General features: G+C 41.2%; 2 protein-coding genes across 2 annotated transcripts in view; both read right to left on the reverse strand.

The window, feature by feature from the left end:
• Positions 1 to 4,449, reverse strand: part of ripk4 (receptor-interacting serine-threonine kinase 4) — a 9,370-nt gene extending 4,921 nt beyond the window's left edge. The window contains exons 1-4 of the mRNA XM_020622055.1: positions 4,105 to 4,449; positions 1,423 to 1,714; positions 444 to 592; positions 6 to 55 (exon numbers count right to left, since the gene is read on the reverse strand). Of these exons, the coding sequence (XP_020477711.1) occupies positions 6 to 55; positions 444 to 592; positions 1,423 to 1,714; positions 4,105 to 4,286 (673 nt within the window). The 5' untranslated portion in view covers positions 4,287 to 4,449. The remainder of the gene's footprint in view (positions 1 to 5; positions 56 to 443; positions 593 to 1,422; positions 1,715 to 4,104) is intronic.
• A 3,276-nt stretch (positions 4,450 to 7,725) lies between these two features.
• prdm15 (PR domain containing 15) overlaps positions 7,726 to 17,548 on the reverse strand; it is a 22,566-nt gene continuing 12,743 nt past the window's right edge. Inside the window, exons 16-24 of the mRNA XM_020622117.1 lie at positions 16,727 to 16,890; positions 14,970 to 15,049; positions 13,071 to 13,190; positions 12,828 to 12,959; positions 12,593 to 12,676; positions 11,299 to 11,474; positions 11,099 to 11,179; positions 10,527 to 10,748; positions 7,726 to 9,027 (exon numbers count right to left, since the gene is read on the reverse strand). Coding sequence (XP_020477773.1) covers positions 8,491 to 9,027; positions 10,527 to 10,748; positions 11,099 to 11,179; positions 11,299 to 11,474; positions 12,593 to 12,676; positions 12,828 to 12,959; positions 13,071 to 13,190; positions 14,970 to 15,049; positions 16,727 to 16,890 — 1,596 coding nt within the window. The 3' untranslated portion in view covers positions 7,726 to 8,490. The remainder of the gene's footprint in view (positions 9,028 to 10,526; positions 10,749 to 11,098; positions 11,180 to 11,298; positions 11,475 to 12,592; positions 12,677 to 12,827; positions 12,960 to 13,070; positions 13,191 to 14,969; positions 15,050 to 16,726; positions 16,891 to 17,548) is intronic.

Genomic DNA, 17,548 nt, shown 5'->3' on the forward strand with positions numbered 1-17,548 from the left:
CTTACCTTGATAAGGCTTCTTCTGTGTTAGAATCCCCCAGATGACAATAGAGAAACTGGAATGGGGTAAAATGAATGTGTCAGTACAAGGAAAATACCAGACATTATACTTCTGCTCTGTTAGTGGCATTTATATTTTATTCCAAGATAAAAAAAGAAACCTCTTACAGTATAAGTCAGTTTGTCAAAACTATTCAGTGGAAGTGAGTGAATAGATTAATCTGAAAATATATTCAAATGGTCTTTCTAATGCTAAACATGAAATAAATAATTTGTTACTTGTTTTCAAATCAAACTACATCATGCCAAATCTGTTTCCAATATTTGATTAGTTACAGTGAGTGCTATGAGTCAGAGCTGAACTGAACATATACAAAGGTAGGGATCCCAAACAACAACCCACATCCCACCAAAAGGCTGCGTGAAAGTGCTATAAAGTCCAACCTGTATACGTCATGCTTGGTGTCAGACACTCTGTCCTTCTCTATGATGCTCTCAGGGGGCAGGTAGGCAATAGTTCCACAGAAGCCATCTCTACTGATGTCATCAGCTCGAGACAGACCGTTCCACCTGGCCAGGCCAAAATCAGAGATCTGAGAAAGAAACAGATCAGGTCAGACGCTGAAACAAAGCAACTCTACTGCCTTTCACATGAAGAGGGACATTGATGACTAACTTTGCCCACTGCATGTGAGAGACAGCCAAGCTCTTATTATGTGAACTCAGTGGTATGATGAGGGCAACCCAGCCATGTCCCAGCCTGTAGGAGAGAAGAAGCCCTTCACGTTTGCACTGAAGAGTACACACCCACCCACACACACATTCATTCACAGAGGGAGAATTAATAGGAGCTGAATTAATCCTGTTGGGACAGGCCCAGTGAGGTGTTTACATCCAGGCATTAAAATTTAGAAATGACAGTTCACACCCACTGCTTTCAGTGCTGTGGAGCTGCTCAGAGGTTGAACAGAGGCTGAGAGACACCTGTCTGCCCAGAGCATGAGCAGGGCTGTCATTTTAAACTGGATAACAGGCAACAACAAAGCACACCCCAAATGAACTTCCGTCTAAAACCTGAAAGCTGTGACTTTCCACCATGTTTGAAGCAAAGAGAGCTGTGCTTTGACTTCATGTCAAGTCTGTCCTCTAGCAACAAACCCCTTAACCCTCACCTCCATTACACTTTCAATCAGAGGATGATTTTTGCCCGGTAAGTTCCTGCCAAAGAAAACCCTCAGATAGCAGCTCATTTGATGAGGTGGTATTGACAGTAAATAGCCTGATTTTGATGGTATTTCTGACTACAGACAAAACATAATTGGCTACATTACAACATATAACAGATATGTGCACAAGTGAAAATGGCAGTTCCACAAATTGTAATGCCTTTACACAACCAGATCTAAACAGTGCAGCTCTCTACCTTGACATGATAGTGAGCATCCAGCAGGATGTTGGCAGGCTTCAGGTCCAGGTGGAGGAGTGGTGGGTTCATGCAGTGGAGGAAGTTCATTCCCACTGCAGTCTCGTGAATGATACGGAAACGGAGCTCCCAGGGCAGCAGCTCGTTGGCCAGCAGGGTCTCCAGAGAGCCAGTCTCCATGTACTCCATGACGAGGCCCTGGGGGTCCTCACAAATCCCATACACAGGAAGGATGTATCTGAACTTGGCAGCCTCCATCTTTTTTGCCTCCTCGAGCAGCTCTGATCGGTCTCTGTATCAAAGATATTTAGGTTACTATGTTTGTAAACAGTTTGCATTCCATAGCTCATAGAGGTGCATCAGATCTGCACTCTGTGTTATTTCTCATAACTAACCCAAATTCCAGCACACTGCATGTCCTTACTGGGTTCCCAGCTGTGTAGAATGTTTACTAGCATTAACATTAGAGGCTGGCCATAACTAATTTACCAAGTCAAGTATGTGGATCATGTTCTTAACTGCCCAGTGGCTCTTTTAAGGCCTTGAGGACATTCCAGTCCAGACTGGAATGCATCGGGAGAACCCAGTCGGCTTAAACGAAGCTCTTGTTCTCTGTTGCTCAACCTTTGCACAGTTCCCATTATCAGTCCACTGGCTCTGCTGGCATAGCCCAGCTATGCAGGTAATTCATGACCTCAGTACATGTATCTCCAGTAAAATCTGCTTAAAGAATGCAAACCCTTAATGAGAACATGAGAGAAAGGTCATTTACTAAGGACTGTACTGATAGGAATGTGCATCAAAGGCAGAATTAAGTGAGCTGGACTCGGAATTCAGATTTTCCACCATCAATAAAATGAAAGAGTCACTAAGGAGACTTTTACAAGTCCCAAAAGTCTATTGTGTGTATCAGGTTACTGAAAGAGTCATGTTCTGTAAAAAGGAGCCTGGCTATAATTGTCCTTTATAGTCAGTACAAGTGAAGGAGGCACAAGTCCTCAAATCTGCCAAGCAAGAATAATCAAGAATGTTATGGGAGAATGGGCATGCACTTGTTTGCTAAACCCTTCGTCTAATCCAGAGTGCTCCTCGGCAGCTCCTCAGGACCAAACAATATCTCTGCTTTAACAGAGAGGCCTGGTAGGACCAGTTGTACAGCTTCTTTTATTGTCTGTGCCACACAGCAGCCGCCAGCAACCCAAGCAGACAAAGGTGGCTTTGAGTGCCTGTTGCTGGTTGTTGTGTGTGGGTTGATGAGGGCTGCAGTCAGATGGCTGCTTATCTACTTTGCAGATCTTTGGAGGTGATAACACCTTTGGCTTAGAGTCATGGGATGCTTGAGGTTGAATGTGTGTCATCTGTGTATCTGAGTTATTGTTTTATTTTTGCACTGAATCTATTTTATTTGAGTTATTTATCGTGATTTAATTCTGTCTATGTAAAGTACTTTGGTCAACTGGATGTTGTTTTTAAAGTGCTATATAAATACATTTGATTTGAGGTTGAACCACAGAGTGTGGGGGAAGTGGGGATGTCTTTTTTGGTAATGCTGAAATCTCAAGTTCCTGTTTGTTATTTATCTGACTGCAATGTTTTTGTAAGTGTGATCTCTCAACAGGTCACTATTTGATGTCAGACAGTCCAAATAAATAAATAAAGGAAGTGTTGGGTGATCAGTTGAGGAAATACAAATGTAGGCCACTGTCTGGGGCTAAAGCTCAGGCTCAGGAAGGACAGGTGGAACTCTGTCAGGTACTTTGTATTGCATTACACACAAATCATTATGTCAGATAATCAGCAATGACTGGTTCTTGTGACAGACAGGTTCTTGTGAGGAAAAATGTATAATTTGCCTAAAGCTTACTGATGAACCTAGTAACCCGGTGTGTGTGTGTGTGTGTGTGCACATGTGTGGACTGCTGAGAGATACACACAAGCATACACATTCAATAAAACAAGAACGTTTTTTCTTTTGTTAAAACCACATGGAGCAACATATAAAATTAATGGTTATGCAAAGTACTACAGAATTCTAGAGGGTTGTGTAATCTCTAGAAGTGCCTTGAGGAAAAGATCACCTTACTAACCTTATTGAAATGCACATTTATTCCAGTCAGCCCCTCCCTGAGGCCACCACATGGTAGTGTCAGTGTTGATTGGGGAAATCAGTAGTGAACCTTTGGTTTTTCTGTTTTGTTGGAGTGTGTAAACAGCTTTGTCCCTGAACAGTGTGGACTTATTTTTGCCCCAGGGATGAATCAGCATGTCAGTGTTCCCTGCAACACAACTAACCGGGTGTTTAATAATCTTAGAGTAAGTGATTGTTTGGTGCTTCGGCACCTTTATAGCTGCTCTGTGCACTCAGTCAGTGAGTTACACATTCCCTAGTGTTCACCTTTCAAGGACTCTGGTGGACCAAGTGACTTTTCTTCAACGCAGTCATAATCTAACCTCTATCTGTCCAGTTGGTCATATACTGGTTACCAAAAAACATAATAAGGATAAGGATAAGGATAATCACTTTCTACTTTCTAAGGATCAAACAGAGAAATAAAGAAATATCTAAACTATGCCAGAGTTTTATTGAAGTATTTTGAGACAAATTCTCTCATATTACATTTAGTCGCTCTACATCAACATCACTACAAAACTAATCTGTGTGGCTCAATGGCTGTGACTTACTTGTCATCCACATGAAGGCTGGGAGGGCACTTGATAGCCAGCCATGTTTTCCACTGTACGTGCCGGACTTTGTATACTTGTCCAAATCCTCCTGAACCTATTTTTTCCCAGCTGCCAAACTCAGTGGCATCAAAGGTTCTTAACAGCCCCATATTCCAGTGTGGAGAATCCGGGACATCCATATCCGTGCTGAGAAACCCACCAACTGGGTAAACTCCTCTTTTATATGTCTCCAAGGCACAATCTGGAGAAGTGAACGTACACACCGACCTGCTTCTTGTGAGCTCTTCCTTGTTTTTCCTCTTGTGTAACTCAGAGTTACCCCTCCCTCTCTTCAGGTGAAAAAAGGGGCTGGGCATGGTGCTGTGACATCACTTCCGGGTTCTGAAAACACAGGGGAAAGAAACATGACAAGCCACAGGGCACCATGCTCCAACTGTATGCCTTTAGACAGATCTTTTCCAGATGCCCAGAAGTGCTTGGATTTCTTATGCTGCTGTTATGAAAAGGAGAGAATAATCTTTGTAATGAGCCGGAGTGCATGTACTGAGGAACGTGTCATTTAATAAACACACCTTTGTCCCACTGCAGACCATTATCCAACTAGGTCAGCTGAGGTAAGAAGTAGGAATGTGTCCTAACAATAGTTGGGTTATGTGACATCTCATCCCAGATCCATGCAGCAGAGGGGAACATCATGTTCTTTCATAGCTGGGCACTGTCATAACCTCAGTACACCAGTGACAGACCTGTGTGCTCAGTTTAACTCAACTCACCTTCTAGATGCATCCCACTTAGTTTAGCTCCAAAATACACAATATTTGCCAAAATGTATATGATGTCATTTGCCAGTCAACCCTGAAATTTGCCTTCCGGTTAAACTAATTTTATACTGTAGTCATGGACATAGTGGAAGCTTGAAATCCAGTAGTTTAAGCTAAACTGTATTATTGTTAAAAGATGCAACACTAAAATAAAAAGACCTGTCTGTCCTTTGGACTATTGACTTAATAAATTAATAATTGCATTCCCAGGAGAAAAACAGCTTAACCTTTAGAAGCCATGGAAGCCTTTTTGTTTTTGTTTAGTTTAGTTTTTTTGGACGACCTTCCTTGATTGTGCCTCTGTGTAAGTATAATTTTTTCATTTCATTATGTTTTAACATATTTTAATTAATACCTTTTTATTACTTTTTGGACAGTTTCATTAGATGATCATTTCTTTTCTTTTGTGTCTTCATGACTGATTTGTGACATTTAAAAAATTCCTTCTTCAATCCACTTTATATAGTTTTACACATTTGATTTTATATTGTTTAAACAGAGTCAGAAATAGAAATGCAGCTGATAAAGATCAGAGTTAAACAAGCTTTATCTCAGGTTGATCTGTTTCACCGGCTGATGTAAATGGAATGAAGAAAATCTCTAGAACGCATCATACACATTATACATAGAACACTGTGTTAGGTTATTTTTTAGTTAGATAGATATTCAGAGATTTGTTGTCTGAATGTTAGTGCAGCCAGGATGTCTTCCTCAGGCTGTTAAATGCAAGGTTGGTTAAGGCAGCTGAAGTCAGGGACAAGAAATGATGCAAGACTGCATTCATCCCTACATGTCAGCCAATAGATGGAAATATCACACAAGTGTAGTACCTAAAACCTGTTACAAACTGGTCTAACACCCCACCCCAAACTGAGTGGGGTGGGGTGTGGAGTTGAATCTTACATTTAATTTGATATACAAATCTTTGGGCCCTCCCCCTGACTCATAATGAAACACACTGCAACCTGTAAATTCCTGCTCCTGATGCTCTGGAGTACCTGATCCATTTGCTCTGCCTATAGGTCAGAGTGGGTGTAAAATGCAATTTACTGTGTCTCATAGAAAATAGTTACTTTTGTATTTATATTTCCTTTCAGGTGATCAGCAGCTGACAGTCCTACCTGTTTCTCTGTTTGCCTCTACTTTATTGACATCATATGTGATCTCCTCCACCCTGCCCTTCAGAGTCAATTAGGAAACTGGAAGAACAAAGTTCAGAAACGAGGTAGAAATCCTGTATGTCGTCAGGGCAGCTGTGGAGACAGTAGTGGTCTATGAGGAACCAGGCTGTCAATCCCCTGAGGCTGCCCCACCCCCACTGTGTAAAGTGTGTTAATGATGTTGGTTCTTTTCATCTGCTTTACTGCTTTGATTTAAAACCCAGAACTAAATCAGGACTGCCCACTTTACTCCACTGTTTAACAAATTCCTTTGCTTGTTACAAATTTAAATGAGCTTTACTGAGATCCTTTTGTATGCATCAGTTAACTTAAGCATTCACAGTGAAGTAATTAGTTCATTATAATAAGCCATTGATCATGAGACATAAACAATCAATTTCAAAACGAGAATGTCTTTTGTGACAGCCTGTTAGCTGATATGTACTGACACAGTATTTATAGTGCATTTTGTTCTTCCCAGTATTCAGTGTGTCCCCAGGAGCTCTCTGACCCCTGTATGTGTACATTAATTATGATAAGAATGCTGCCACTGATGTTCAGCAAATGCAGAATGTGATGGCTTGTTTATGAATTAATTTACTGCTTTGTTAGTGATTACAGGCAGTAATGAAGGATCTCTATCCTACATTTTCTAAATTCTGTTTTAAGGAACTACTTTTATTCTTACCAATTTGAGAAATAAATTATTCATTAAATTCACAGAAAATTTTCAAAAGAAATGATACTAAATCAAATTTGGGCCAGTGTGTATAAGATGATGCCAGATCATCATCTGTTAGGAGTTGCATGTTCAAACATTCAACTCTAGACTGGCTCAAACACCATCAAATGCATACTTATAGAAATATAATGGATGCATAAAGCTAGAGATTATTTGAAATTCTAAATAGTAGGCAAATGTCACTGAATCTGCTACTGGTTCTCTAAAGCTCAGTGCTTAATATCATGATGATACTGTAACAGGAGAATTCTTTGTCTTCTACAGTAATTCCTTCATGCTTCCATATTTGTATTTCTTTTGTGCTGATCTGATCAGTGTGGTGTTCACAAGTACTATCTTCTTGGTTGTTGGAAGGACAAACCCACTTACAGCCAGGTCACCCACACAGAACTTTGCTGTATAAAGCCTGTTTAGACCAGCTTCTGATATTTATATTGCTCATATCACACCAATAAATTGCAGTTGATAGGCAAAACCTTTCTGATGATGTGAAACTTTGTGGCTTCACTCCTTTGAACATAGGCTGCCATTTAATTATTTTTTTTTCTTTTTTGTCTGTTTAATTTTATGCCCGGGATGATAAAATGACAAAAATATCACAAGCAAAGGAACTTTGTTAAAGGTCACCCCCACTTCCATACCTCCTCCAAAATACATTTAGGGAGAATTTCCAAATAATATACACAAAACCTGCTCTGACGGACCATGTGTTCCACTCCAACCATACTGCTGTCAGCTTCTGACTGGAGGAGCAGCAGGCTCACGCATGGCCATATTGCTGGAAATAGACAGAGCAACAGAAGCAGGTTTGCTCATGGTTGTGTCACACCTTGCACTCTGACTCTGCACTTCCTGTTTGGACAAAGCATGCACCTTATGTCAAGACTGTGTTGTGGTTGCCACATGAAGGCTTATATGGTCATCTCTGTTCATCTGACATTAAAAAAGAGACACTCTTCAAGGGCCTGTCTTTGTGTTTGCATTTGGGTCTGGAAATATAAAAGTGTGACAGACATTTGCACTGAACTTTGCTGCTGCTGAAATGTATCTGCTTGTGGTTAGTTAGACCTGGATTTATATAATGAAGACACATACAAACAATACCCATTGAAAAGAGGCATTTTGTTTAAAAATAACAGTAGAAAAAGAGTTCCAGTAGGTTTTCCAGACAGTTCAACAATAATTACAGCATTCAAAAATAACATTTCATCAGTGGGCCTCTAGGAATATGCCAGCCACCCCCATCACATAACCTGGTGAAAGTGCTTTCATTGAACAAAGTGTGTCTTCTGCATTAAGGTTGGTACATTTTCAGATGTAATCTTCCAAGCAGATGACTTATGCTGAAGACACATGCTCTTAAAGACTGGTAAGGCATTTGAAGATTCAACATGTTGCTTTGGTTTAAATGGAAATCTTTCAGAGGAGTGTCAGTGATTTTGGCTAAATGTACCATTTGTCTCTTTCTTAAGCTGTATGTTAATTATTAATATCCGCAGTGTTTTGTCACTATTAAAAAAACATTTCAATTTGATTCATTTCCATGGGGCTGGAGAGGCATCTGGGTGACAGTGATCAAAGTACTGTATAGTTCAGTCAGGAAGTCTGTTCTACGCTGTGACAATGTGAGTACAAGGTGAGCCACATCTCCAGTCTCTGCTTAGTAGCTGAACATCTGCTGTGCGGAGCTGCTCTGCTGCTGTGGAGTGGGGGGCTGGCTCTGGCTTGGTCGGCCTGGCTCTGGGCCCTGGCTCGGGGCCTCCTGACATTCCCCCTGAGTTCCCTCCATCATGGGGGTGACCTGACTGCCCTCAACCGCCGGTACGGGCCTCCAAGCCAGAGTCGGGGCCTCCAGCTGGTGGCCAATGGGGTTGACCAGAGTAGTGAGGTTGATGAAGTGGGCGACTGACTGAGTTGCTGCACCCCCGCCAGGGCCCGCTGTCTCCGGGACGAGCTCAGCAGGACGATTATGGAGCATAGCAGAGCCACTGACGGTGTCGAAGGTGACAGTGAGGATAGAATTGTCCAGCGAGAGGGGCCGGTCGCTGGCTGTCAGGTGGCCCACAGCTACAGGTTGCAGGCTGGTGAACTGGGCAGGTGCGTGGCTGGTGATGGGGGTGACAGTGATGTTGGTCAACCCCACTGAGCTGCTGGAGGAGGAGGCTGACGGAGCGCTGGAATCAGCAAGGACCACCACCTGAAACAGGAACAGCAGCTCAGTTGGAGAAGGCAACGAACAGGGCAATGTATTGACAGACAAATTCACACAAGTACAGTATATACTGTAAGCAGGAGTTTTCAACCAGTGGTCTGTGGCCCCCTGGTGGCCAATGAAGACACTGCAGGTGGTCTGTGAGCATGCACTCAGTAATGCAGTTTTACTGAAAGAATTATATATATTTTTTTTTAAATTAAACACATTTCCATATATTAATAATTGTTTGTAAATAATCGCATTAATGCAGATATATAAAACTTAGAGAGGTCAAGGTGACTTTCAGGATTAAAACAGTGCCCATCCAGTCTGTCTACCCCTCAGGTTACTTCTTAGAATGTGGCCCCTGGGTTAGTTGAAATCCCCTGGTATATAGGTGTAAAGTCAATCACATCTGAGCAGCACCATTTCTATTGAGTCATGGAGTTTTCAAGGTTAAAACAACAAATGTACTTTTTGAGGGTTGTAAGCAAGAGCAGGAAGCTCTGAAAAATGTCAGAAACAAATATTATGAACTGCAGGTTTCTGTAATCTGTTTTTTAAGCAAGCAAGGAGAACTATGCAGACTTTATCTGTTCAGTTATAGTGACACTGTACTAACTGATGAAAAACTTAACAGCTAAAAACTGCAGGTGTCAAAGCATCGTATTACTTTAACGGTCAATTAAGACTGACTGATAAAAAACAAAAAATAAATTGATTTACAGACACCACTGTTCAAAGGTTAGAGGTCACCTCCATTTTTAGTTCTATAACAGATGGGATAGACAGCTCTGGTGTGGACGTTCCCACACACGTGTTGCACATGTATGTTGCTTTGCTTTCACTTTTCATCTGGAAAGTCTGGACCCTGTGCTGCCAGTTCAACATTTGAAGCCCACTGTCTTGTTTTCTTCTAGACAGCCTGGAGGAGTGTTTTTGGATCACTATCCTTCTATATGATGAAACCCTGAAAAGGTCTGTCTTCATTTGTTAATCTTCTTTTTCCAAATAATGCTTCAGACGGTGTCGTAACACAGCCTTGCCTTCATACAGATTTGTTGTTGTTAGCCCTCAACAAAGGTTGCGACACCTGTAGGAGCTGTTTGCATCAATGTTCAAGGCTCATTTATTTCCACCGCTGCAGAAAAGATGGAAGTTAACCTGTTACTTGATCACTATGTTTTTGTTTGTTTACCTCTGACAGTTTACATCTTAGCTTTATACCATTTAAAGTTATTCACTGGATTTGAAAAGCTTCAAAGTCAATACAAACTGGAAAAATGGGGACGTTTTAACCCTTTAGATTTGGAGTGCCAAACTTTATTTTACCACAAACGTATCTCATATTTCCATCTGTGGAGCTCTGTTTAAAAAAAAATAGAAATCAGTCCACCTGCTTTGCATCAAGCCTCCATTTCTTGTTGTTTTTGAAAAGAAAGAGACTGGACATGTTATTAAAACGATCAAGCAGCAACATTAATGAAAATCTTCGTACACACCTGCTGGATGCTCTGCACAGCAGAGCTTGTCTCAGTCTCATCACCGACAATGACGGCATTGAACTGTGTCATGGGTTCGTGCCTCGGCTCGGTGAAGTCAACATACTCGTCAGGCTCAGACAGCTCCGGCTCAACTGGAACTCTCTGCTTCTTCCTGGGATGCCGGGACGGTCGGCTGGGCCTCTCTTGAGACATGCCATCTTTTTCCATGGTCAGGGTGGGCTGAGGAAGAAGGCGAAACATCTCATGATAACACTGAATTAGTGACAAGGTACAATTCAATTTAGACTTGATTGATTTTGTCTGTCCACAAACACATACATCTCATAGGATGTGCACAGCACAGAAGTTGCCACAGTGATGCTGTGACAGACAGCTGAGGCTGTAACATTTGGTGTATTTTTGACTCACAGCTCAGATTGTGAACAAACAAGTTCTAGACACACTACAGTGCACCATATCATTATGGTGTATACAAAGTACAGTATGAAGAACAGGCCATACAGTATCACTGGGCATCAACATCATTTTAGCATCGGATTAATTAGAGAAATGCAGAACTGTAACCATACCTGCACAATGCTGATAGAAGAATCACTGACTGTTGAAGTTTCCTGAAGATCATCAAATTCTTCGATTCTCACAGACACCACCTAGAGGCGTAAAGTAGAACAGTCAAAGTTCAACAGGGATACCTTTAGAATGTGACAGCAGCCACTGCCCTGGGTGGTGAAACATAAGAAGCGCTCCCTGGCAGGATGTCCCCACTCACCTCAGGGTGTTTGCGTCGCAAGTGTCGGTTCATGGACGCACGGGTGGACACTTTGGTCCCACAGAGGTGACACGACTGGGCCTCCACCTTCTCATGGGTCAGGTGCACATGTTTCTGCAGCATGTACTCTGTCAGGTACTTCTTATCACACGTCACACACGTCCATGTCTTACCCACTGCAGTGGGACAGAGGGAAACACAGGCAGGTCAGTCCTGCATTCTAAATGTACCCATGTATACAATCTATCCACCCTCCACCCTTCAACTTTTAGTTTCATAGTAAACATGTCCTTTAATTTCTGAGTGGTGGTTTGGTTTTTTTGTGTACTGCTGGTGCCATAAATCAACCTGCAGACCTTCTCTGCACTCTGCTTTTGTGAATCTGAACACAGTAGGGAAGAACAGCCAAATGACAGGCTTCCACACTCAGCATGCTGGTTTTAAAGGAGCAGTGTGTAAGATCTAGAAGGATTTATTAGCAGAAATGGGCTATAGTATTCATAATTATGTTTCCATCAATGTGTAATTGCCAGAAAATAAGAATCATTTAGCTTAGAATGAGCCTTTTATAGCTACATAGGAGCAGGTCCCCTAGCATGGAGGCCGCCATGTTGAGCTGCCATGTTTTTCTTTACATGAGTCCAGAACAGATAAACCGCACACTGACTAAAGAGTGGGATATTTTGCATTTTGATGTTGAAGCAACAGCTTGGATTTGGAGATGCTTGAAGACAAAGAAATACTAATGTTATAAACAATAGGAAGCATTGTTGTGAGTTTAAGAACTAAAATTTGAAGAAATGGAGGATCATAGTTAAAACTTTAGCACAGGAAAAAGGAAGACGTGAAGCGTGAATCCTTGTCATCAAAGAAGCAAAGACATGAAGAAACAAGATAGGTGATGGCACAAGACAAGGATAAACACTGGTGTGGCCTTTTCAAGATGGCAACCCTTGACGGGGGACAAATGTTTTCAGAATGATTCCAAAGTTGTTCTCTTCTGTACAGGTAATTTAGCCTAACAAATAAAGTCAACATGAATGCCAGTTTTTGTTTGACAGCTTTAGCCAGAATGTGGCCAGTGCTGGGTAACCCACTGTGCTCAAGTGAGCCATTATTAGCTTTTGGTTGCTCAAGTCAGCTGCACTTGTTTTCTTAGTGCACAATTTGTCCTCTATTTACAGTAATCTCTGTGAAATGGCTGTGAAGGCTGTTGACAACAATGTAAGACCTATAGTGAACATTGCAATCTCATACATTGCACCTTTAACGTGGCCTGACATGACACACTTGCCTGTGTGGATGAGCTTGTGTGTCTCTAGAGTTGTCCTCTCACTGAACGTCTTTCCACACAGCTCACACATGTAGTCCTTTATACCTGCAAACAACGTGCCATGACAATGAACAGACACTGGACGGTAATGTGAAGCACTGTCTATGAGCTTTGTACCGTCTATTCTTGTCTACTGATACTGACCATTCTTTTTTTTCCAATTTTTTGTAAAACTGTACCACACACTGTGACTCACCTGTGTGTCTCTTGTAATGTTTCAACATGTTGACTTTTTGGGCAAACTTGCGGTTACACTCCTTACACTCGTACTCTTTGATGCCCTTGTGAAGCTTCATGTGGTGCCTCAGAGCATGTTTGGTCTTCATGCCTGCAGAGGAAATGTGGCAATGACCCACACATCAACTATTTGACTGTATATTCATTGTGGCATTTACACAGTGAGATGAAAACTGTGCGAGGCAGCAGTTAAAGGCTCAACCTTTCCCACATTCTGCACACAGGAAATCTCGGATGTCGTCATGGACCCTGAGGTGCTCTTTCAGCATGTCTTTCCTTGCGAATGATTTGCCACACTTATCACAGCTGTGGCTCTTCACACCTGATCACACAAACACACACACACATAGGCATTCAAATGAGAAGAAAAAAGTTTGTCTGAGCTTGTAGCTCTGTGTGGAACTGTTCTGTTACACATGCTAAATATGTGTAATAAATGTTTTTATTGTAAAAATCTTCCTTTTTCAGTAAAAAGTGATCCAGTGCCAGCTGTCCATTTCTATGGTTACAGAACAAACAGAAAGGCCGACACCTAATTTGCTGCTAGTTTCCATGGGGACCAGTAGCTACAATGTCAACAAAATGATGCAGGGTTCAGGGTATAGGCCACAGTGACATCAGTACCTAGTTAGCAACATCATACTGCCAGCATCCTTCCCCAAAAGCATTATGGGAACTGTAGTTCCAGAACATGTTTTTCTCAAACAGGACAAAAAAGGACCGAGCAACAACTCACAGCAAGTAACTCAGTTCATTAGCCAGCTTAATGTACTGAGTGAAATCTGGACAAAAAAGGCCTGGGTATCTAAGGGTTGTGGGAAAAAAACAATCCACAATGCAAAAGACATTTTGGGAGTCTTCAAATGGTAAAGCAGCAGATCATTAGAAAACCAACACATGAAGCCATTTATTTAGGTGTCTAAATATCGAATTCAGGAAACTAACTAACAATTAAAGGGTTAATTATCGCACACAAAGGGCTCTATTTTCAGTGCAGTCACAGTTAAAGGGTTAATTATCACACACAAAGGGCTCTATTTTCAGTGCAGCCTCAAATGGAGTCTTTATACAGCTTTCCTTGGGTGCAAGTCTATTTTTTTCTCATATAACAATGTGTTGTGTTTGGTATTTTCCTGTCACGGACGTATGTGTGGGAGGCAAGGCACAATTGAGACTGTGTGTATGCTGACTAGGCAGCATGGTGAAATATTGGTGCTCATTTTGTCCTGAAATCATGTTTGCATTAAAACCTGCTCAGACCACCTTTCACCACAAACATAGACACACTGCAATTTGTCTAACAGTATAGGATAGGAAGCATAAGAACAGCTACCCAAATGTATTTTAATGGCCGCACCAACATTAACCCTTAAATCTACAACTGATGTGCTGGAATTCACCCTGAATCATTTATTGTTAAATTATCAAAATTATGAAATATGTGTGGCAATGTAAAAGATTATTTTTAAATAAGATAAACTAGTTCTCAGTGTGTGGCTATAGACACAAATGTGGTCAAACAGTGTTGGTGTGTGTCATCACCCACAATCTGTCCTTACAGGGTGCAGCTGTGAATAAATTACCCAGTATATGTGCTGGTGGTTAGAGGACCAGAGTCCTTCTATCTTCCACACACAAAAGCTGGTCAGTGACACTAGCAAAACCAATGAGTGAATATTTATGTGCAGTACCTCTATTGAAAATCTTTTTCTCACCACACTTTCGGAATGAAGTTCATAATTGTTTGGAGAAGAAATAAACGAAGCTGCATGTGATATACATTTCATATCTCATGTATTTCATGCAGTCATGGTGACTCTGCACCTCATGGACAGTATGTCAGTTTCCTCATGATTAGCCATCATTTGATTGGCCCTATCTAAAGCCAGCCCTGTCTCCACCTGTTCATGATGCATTCCTCCCCCTCATAACATTCAGCCTCTCTTCCATGTTGCACCTGGCTACACCGAATATGCTCCAACAACAGTGGTCATCAAACCTACAAAAAACTGTTTGAAACATCCATATGTACCTTCACCTTTAGACCTGCGTCTGCCTCTGCAACCTATTTTAGGAAAAGAGCCCAGAGGCTGTTGCTCACCAGTGTGGATGATCTTGTGCCTTTCCAGATTACCAATACTATTGAAGATTCGGCCACAAATCTCACATGGATGGATGTACCTTTAGGACAGATGAGCAGATTTGAAAAGATTACAGTAATTTCATCTTTCAGTCTGATATAACCTTTGCTGTTTCCTTTTAGCCAGAGTACTGAAATAACTTTAAAAGCCCATGCCATGCTCATTTCTAGCCATTTAATGTTTAATCTTGCATAATCTTTGCACCTATCATAACTCCAAATAATCTGTCATTAATTTAGAATGATAAAACCAGAGAGCCTCTTCCTAAAAATGAGAGGATAGTTTGTGAATGCGCACACTGTTACCAGTGTTGTGTTGAAAGTGGACAGCACAACGAACTGCGACGGCATTAATTAATTTTAATTTCTCCTCCATAGATTGGTAAACAACGGTATATGTACCAATGAAAAGATATTTTTAATACTCTAAACAAAGTGGGTAATTGAGAAACCCCATATTTTTAGCATAATGCAGACATAGTAACTTCTCCAGCCTCACAACAATTCTCTACAGAAACAACACATTAACTTGGGTTTTTTTAAACTTATAGTTAAGTCCCACCAAGTAGTGGAAACATCACATACAGACCACATACAGTTCCAAAGTAGTGAAATTAATTCAAACAGGTAGTGTAGCACTGACAATAACATCATGGGTCATTAATCTGCTGGTTAATCAGCAACACATCACATGTGGCAGACACAGTGGCCTCAAGAAGTCAAAACAAACAGGTACCATGCTCCAGGCCAATCCAGCCTTGATGATCTGATCATTCACTGCCATGGGGGCTTCACTGGCCAGCTGCTTGTAGGTTAGACCCAGCCAGTTAAAACAGCAAGTCCCTGTACAGGAACATTCCCAGACATGCAGTAACCTCAGGCCCTGTATTTTTCTCCACATGCTTTGGTCACAGTGCAGCAGGAGGAGGAAAAATATATCCATAAAACCGGGCGCAGTCGAAAAATTCCACTTCCACTATGGCACCTGTGGATGTCATGTAAGATCACATGACAACTTTTTTTTTTAATGCTGTTACGATTTTAGACTTGTACGGTATGTTAAGCACTTTGGTCAGCTGTGGCTGTGGTAAAGCGCTATATAAATAAAGTTGAGTTGAGTTGAGTAACTGCCTGGAGATTATGACCATTGAAGAAATCCTTAAACTATGATGAAATAATTTTATTAGAAAAAAGTTTCATGAGCGAGCATTTGTGAGATGTGTATAAACCGAGCTGCTTCTGCATAGAAAAAGTAGAACATCCATACACCTAATTTTTTGAGCTTTAGGTCATGTCTAAGATGAAAATTGTAACATTATAGATCGGTCAGAAAAAAAGGAAAAGCAGGTCACGGGCTCTTTAAGCTCTTACACACCCTAATCCAAACACTGGCAATAATCATTACAATTAGAGAATGAATTTTAATCCAGCTGCAAGTAAAGTTTTTAAATGTGTGTACATTAACACATCTGTGTTCCTTTAGCTCCATCTCTTTTAGACTGGTCTATGTTTAATTAAGCAAAAGAACACATGGATTCTCCTCTTCATCACATGTCAGAAAGTTTGTAATATTTTATACAACGAGTCTACAACAGATCTCAGATATTCCTGTCTCCACGCTTATCTAGTATGTCAGCCTTGGTTGCCAAGGATTCACAAACACAAGAAGCACAACAAAAAATGTGAACTGGAATGTGTTTGTTGTGCTGCAGTCTTACTTCTGCACTGCAGGGTCGGGCAGCTGCTCTCTGTGAATGACAAGGTGAGCATTGTACGTGGCTTTCAGTGCAAAGCGTCGGTTGCAGATCCCACAGCCATAGCCTCGCTCCTTGTGCTGCTCCATGATGTGTTTCAGGTACTGTTTCCCCTTTGCAAAAGACAGCTGAAAACACAGAAGTAGGAAGCTTGTGTATTTGTCTGTCAATGTTCATGAAAAAAGGTTACACATTTTAAGTCAATGTTACTACTATTTGCTCTTAGCTGTATGTATTTAATATCTGTTGCCATAGTTTTGCTTCTTGAAGAGCCTTGAACATGCAACACTCTGCTCAAAACAATATGTGAAAGCTATCAGCAGCCTGAATGACTATGGACCTGTGTTTTGAGAGGCTGGTCCTCAAACACATTAAATCATCTGCACTGGACTAACATCAGTTTGCTTACAGAGCCAATAGGCCTCCAGAGGATGTCATTAAGACTGGTGAATGGTGCTCCATCAACAACCTAACAATGAACACCCCTAAGACGATTGAGCTCATAATAGACTTCAGAAAGAAGAGGGGAGAAGTTGCCCCTCTATACACTGGGGTAAGTCTGACTTTAAATTCACTGACTTTACTTAATTAATTCCTGGGTATATACATCAGGAACAATTTATTACCTGGTGGAATTCAAAAACTATTTAATGAAAGGGAAGGGGGATACAATTTAAGGGGTCAGTTAAATTTTAAAATTCATGCTATACGTACAACCAAAAAAAGATTTTGTATTTCCATAAGTGGGGTAAAACTATGGAATAATTTAAGTGTGGACATAAAAAA

Source organism: Monopterus albus, unplaced genomic scaffold (genome assembly GCF_001952655.1).
Source record: "Monopterus albus unplaced genomic scaffold, M_albus_1.0 scaffold272.1, whole genome shotgun sequence".
In the NCBI taxonomy this organism is placed as follows: domain Eukaryota; kingdom Metazoa; phylum Chordata; class Actinopteri; order Synbranchiformes; family Synbranchidae; genus Monopterus; species Monopterus albus.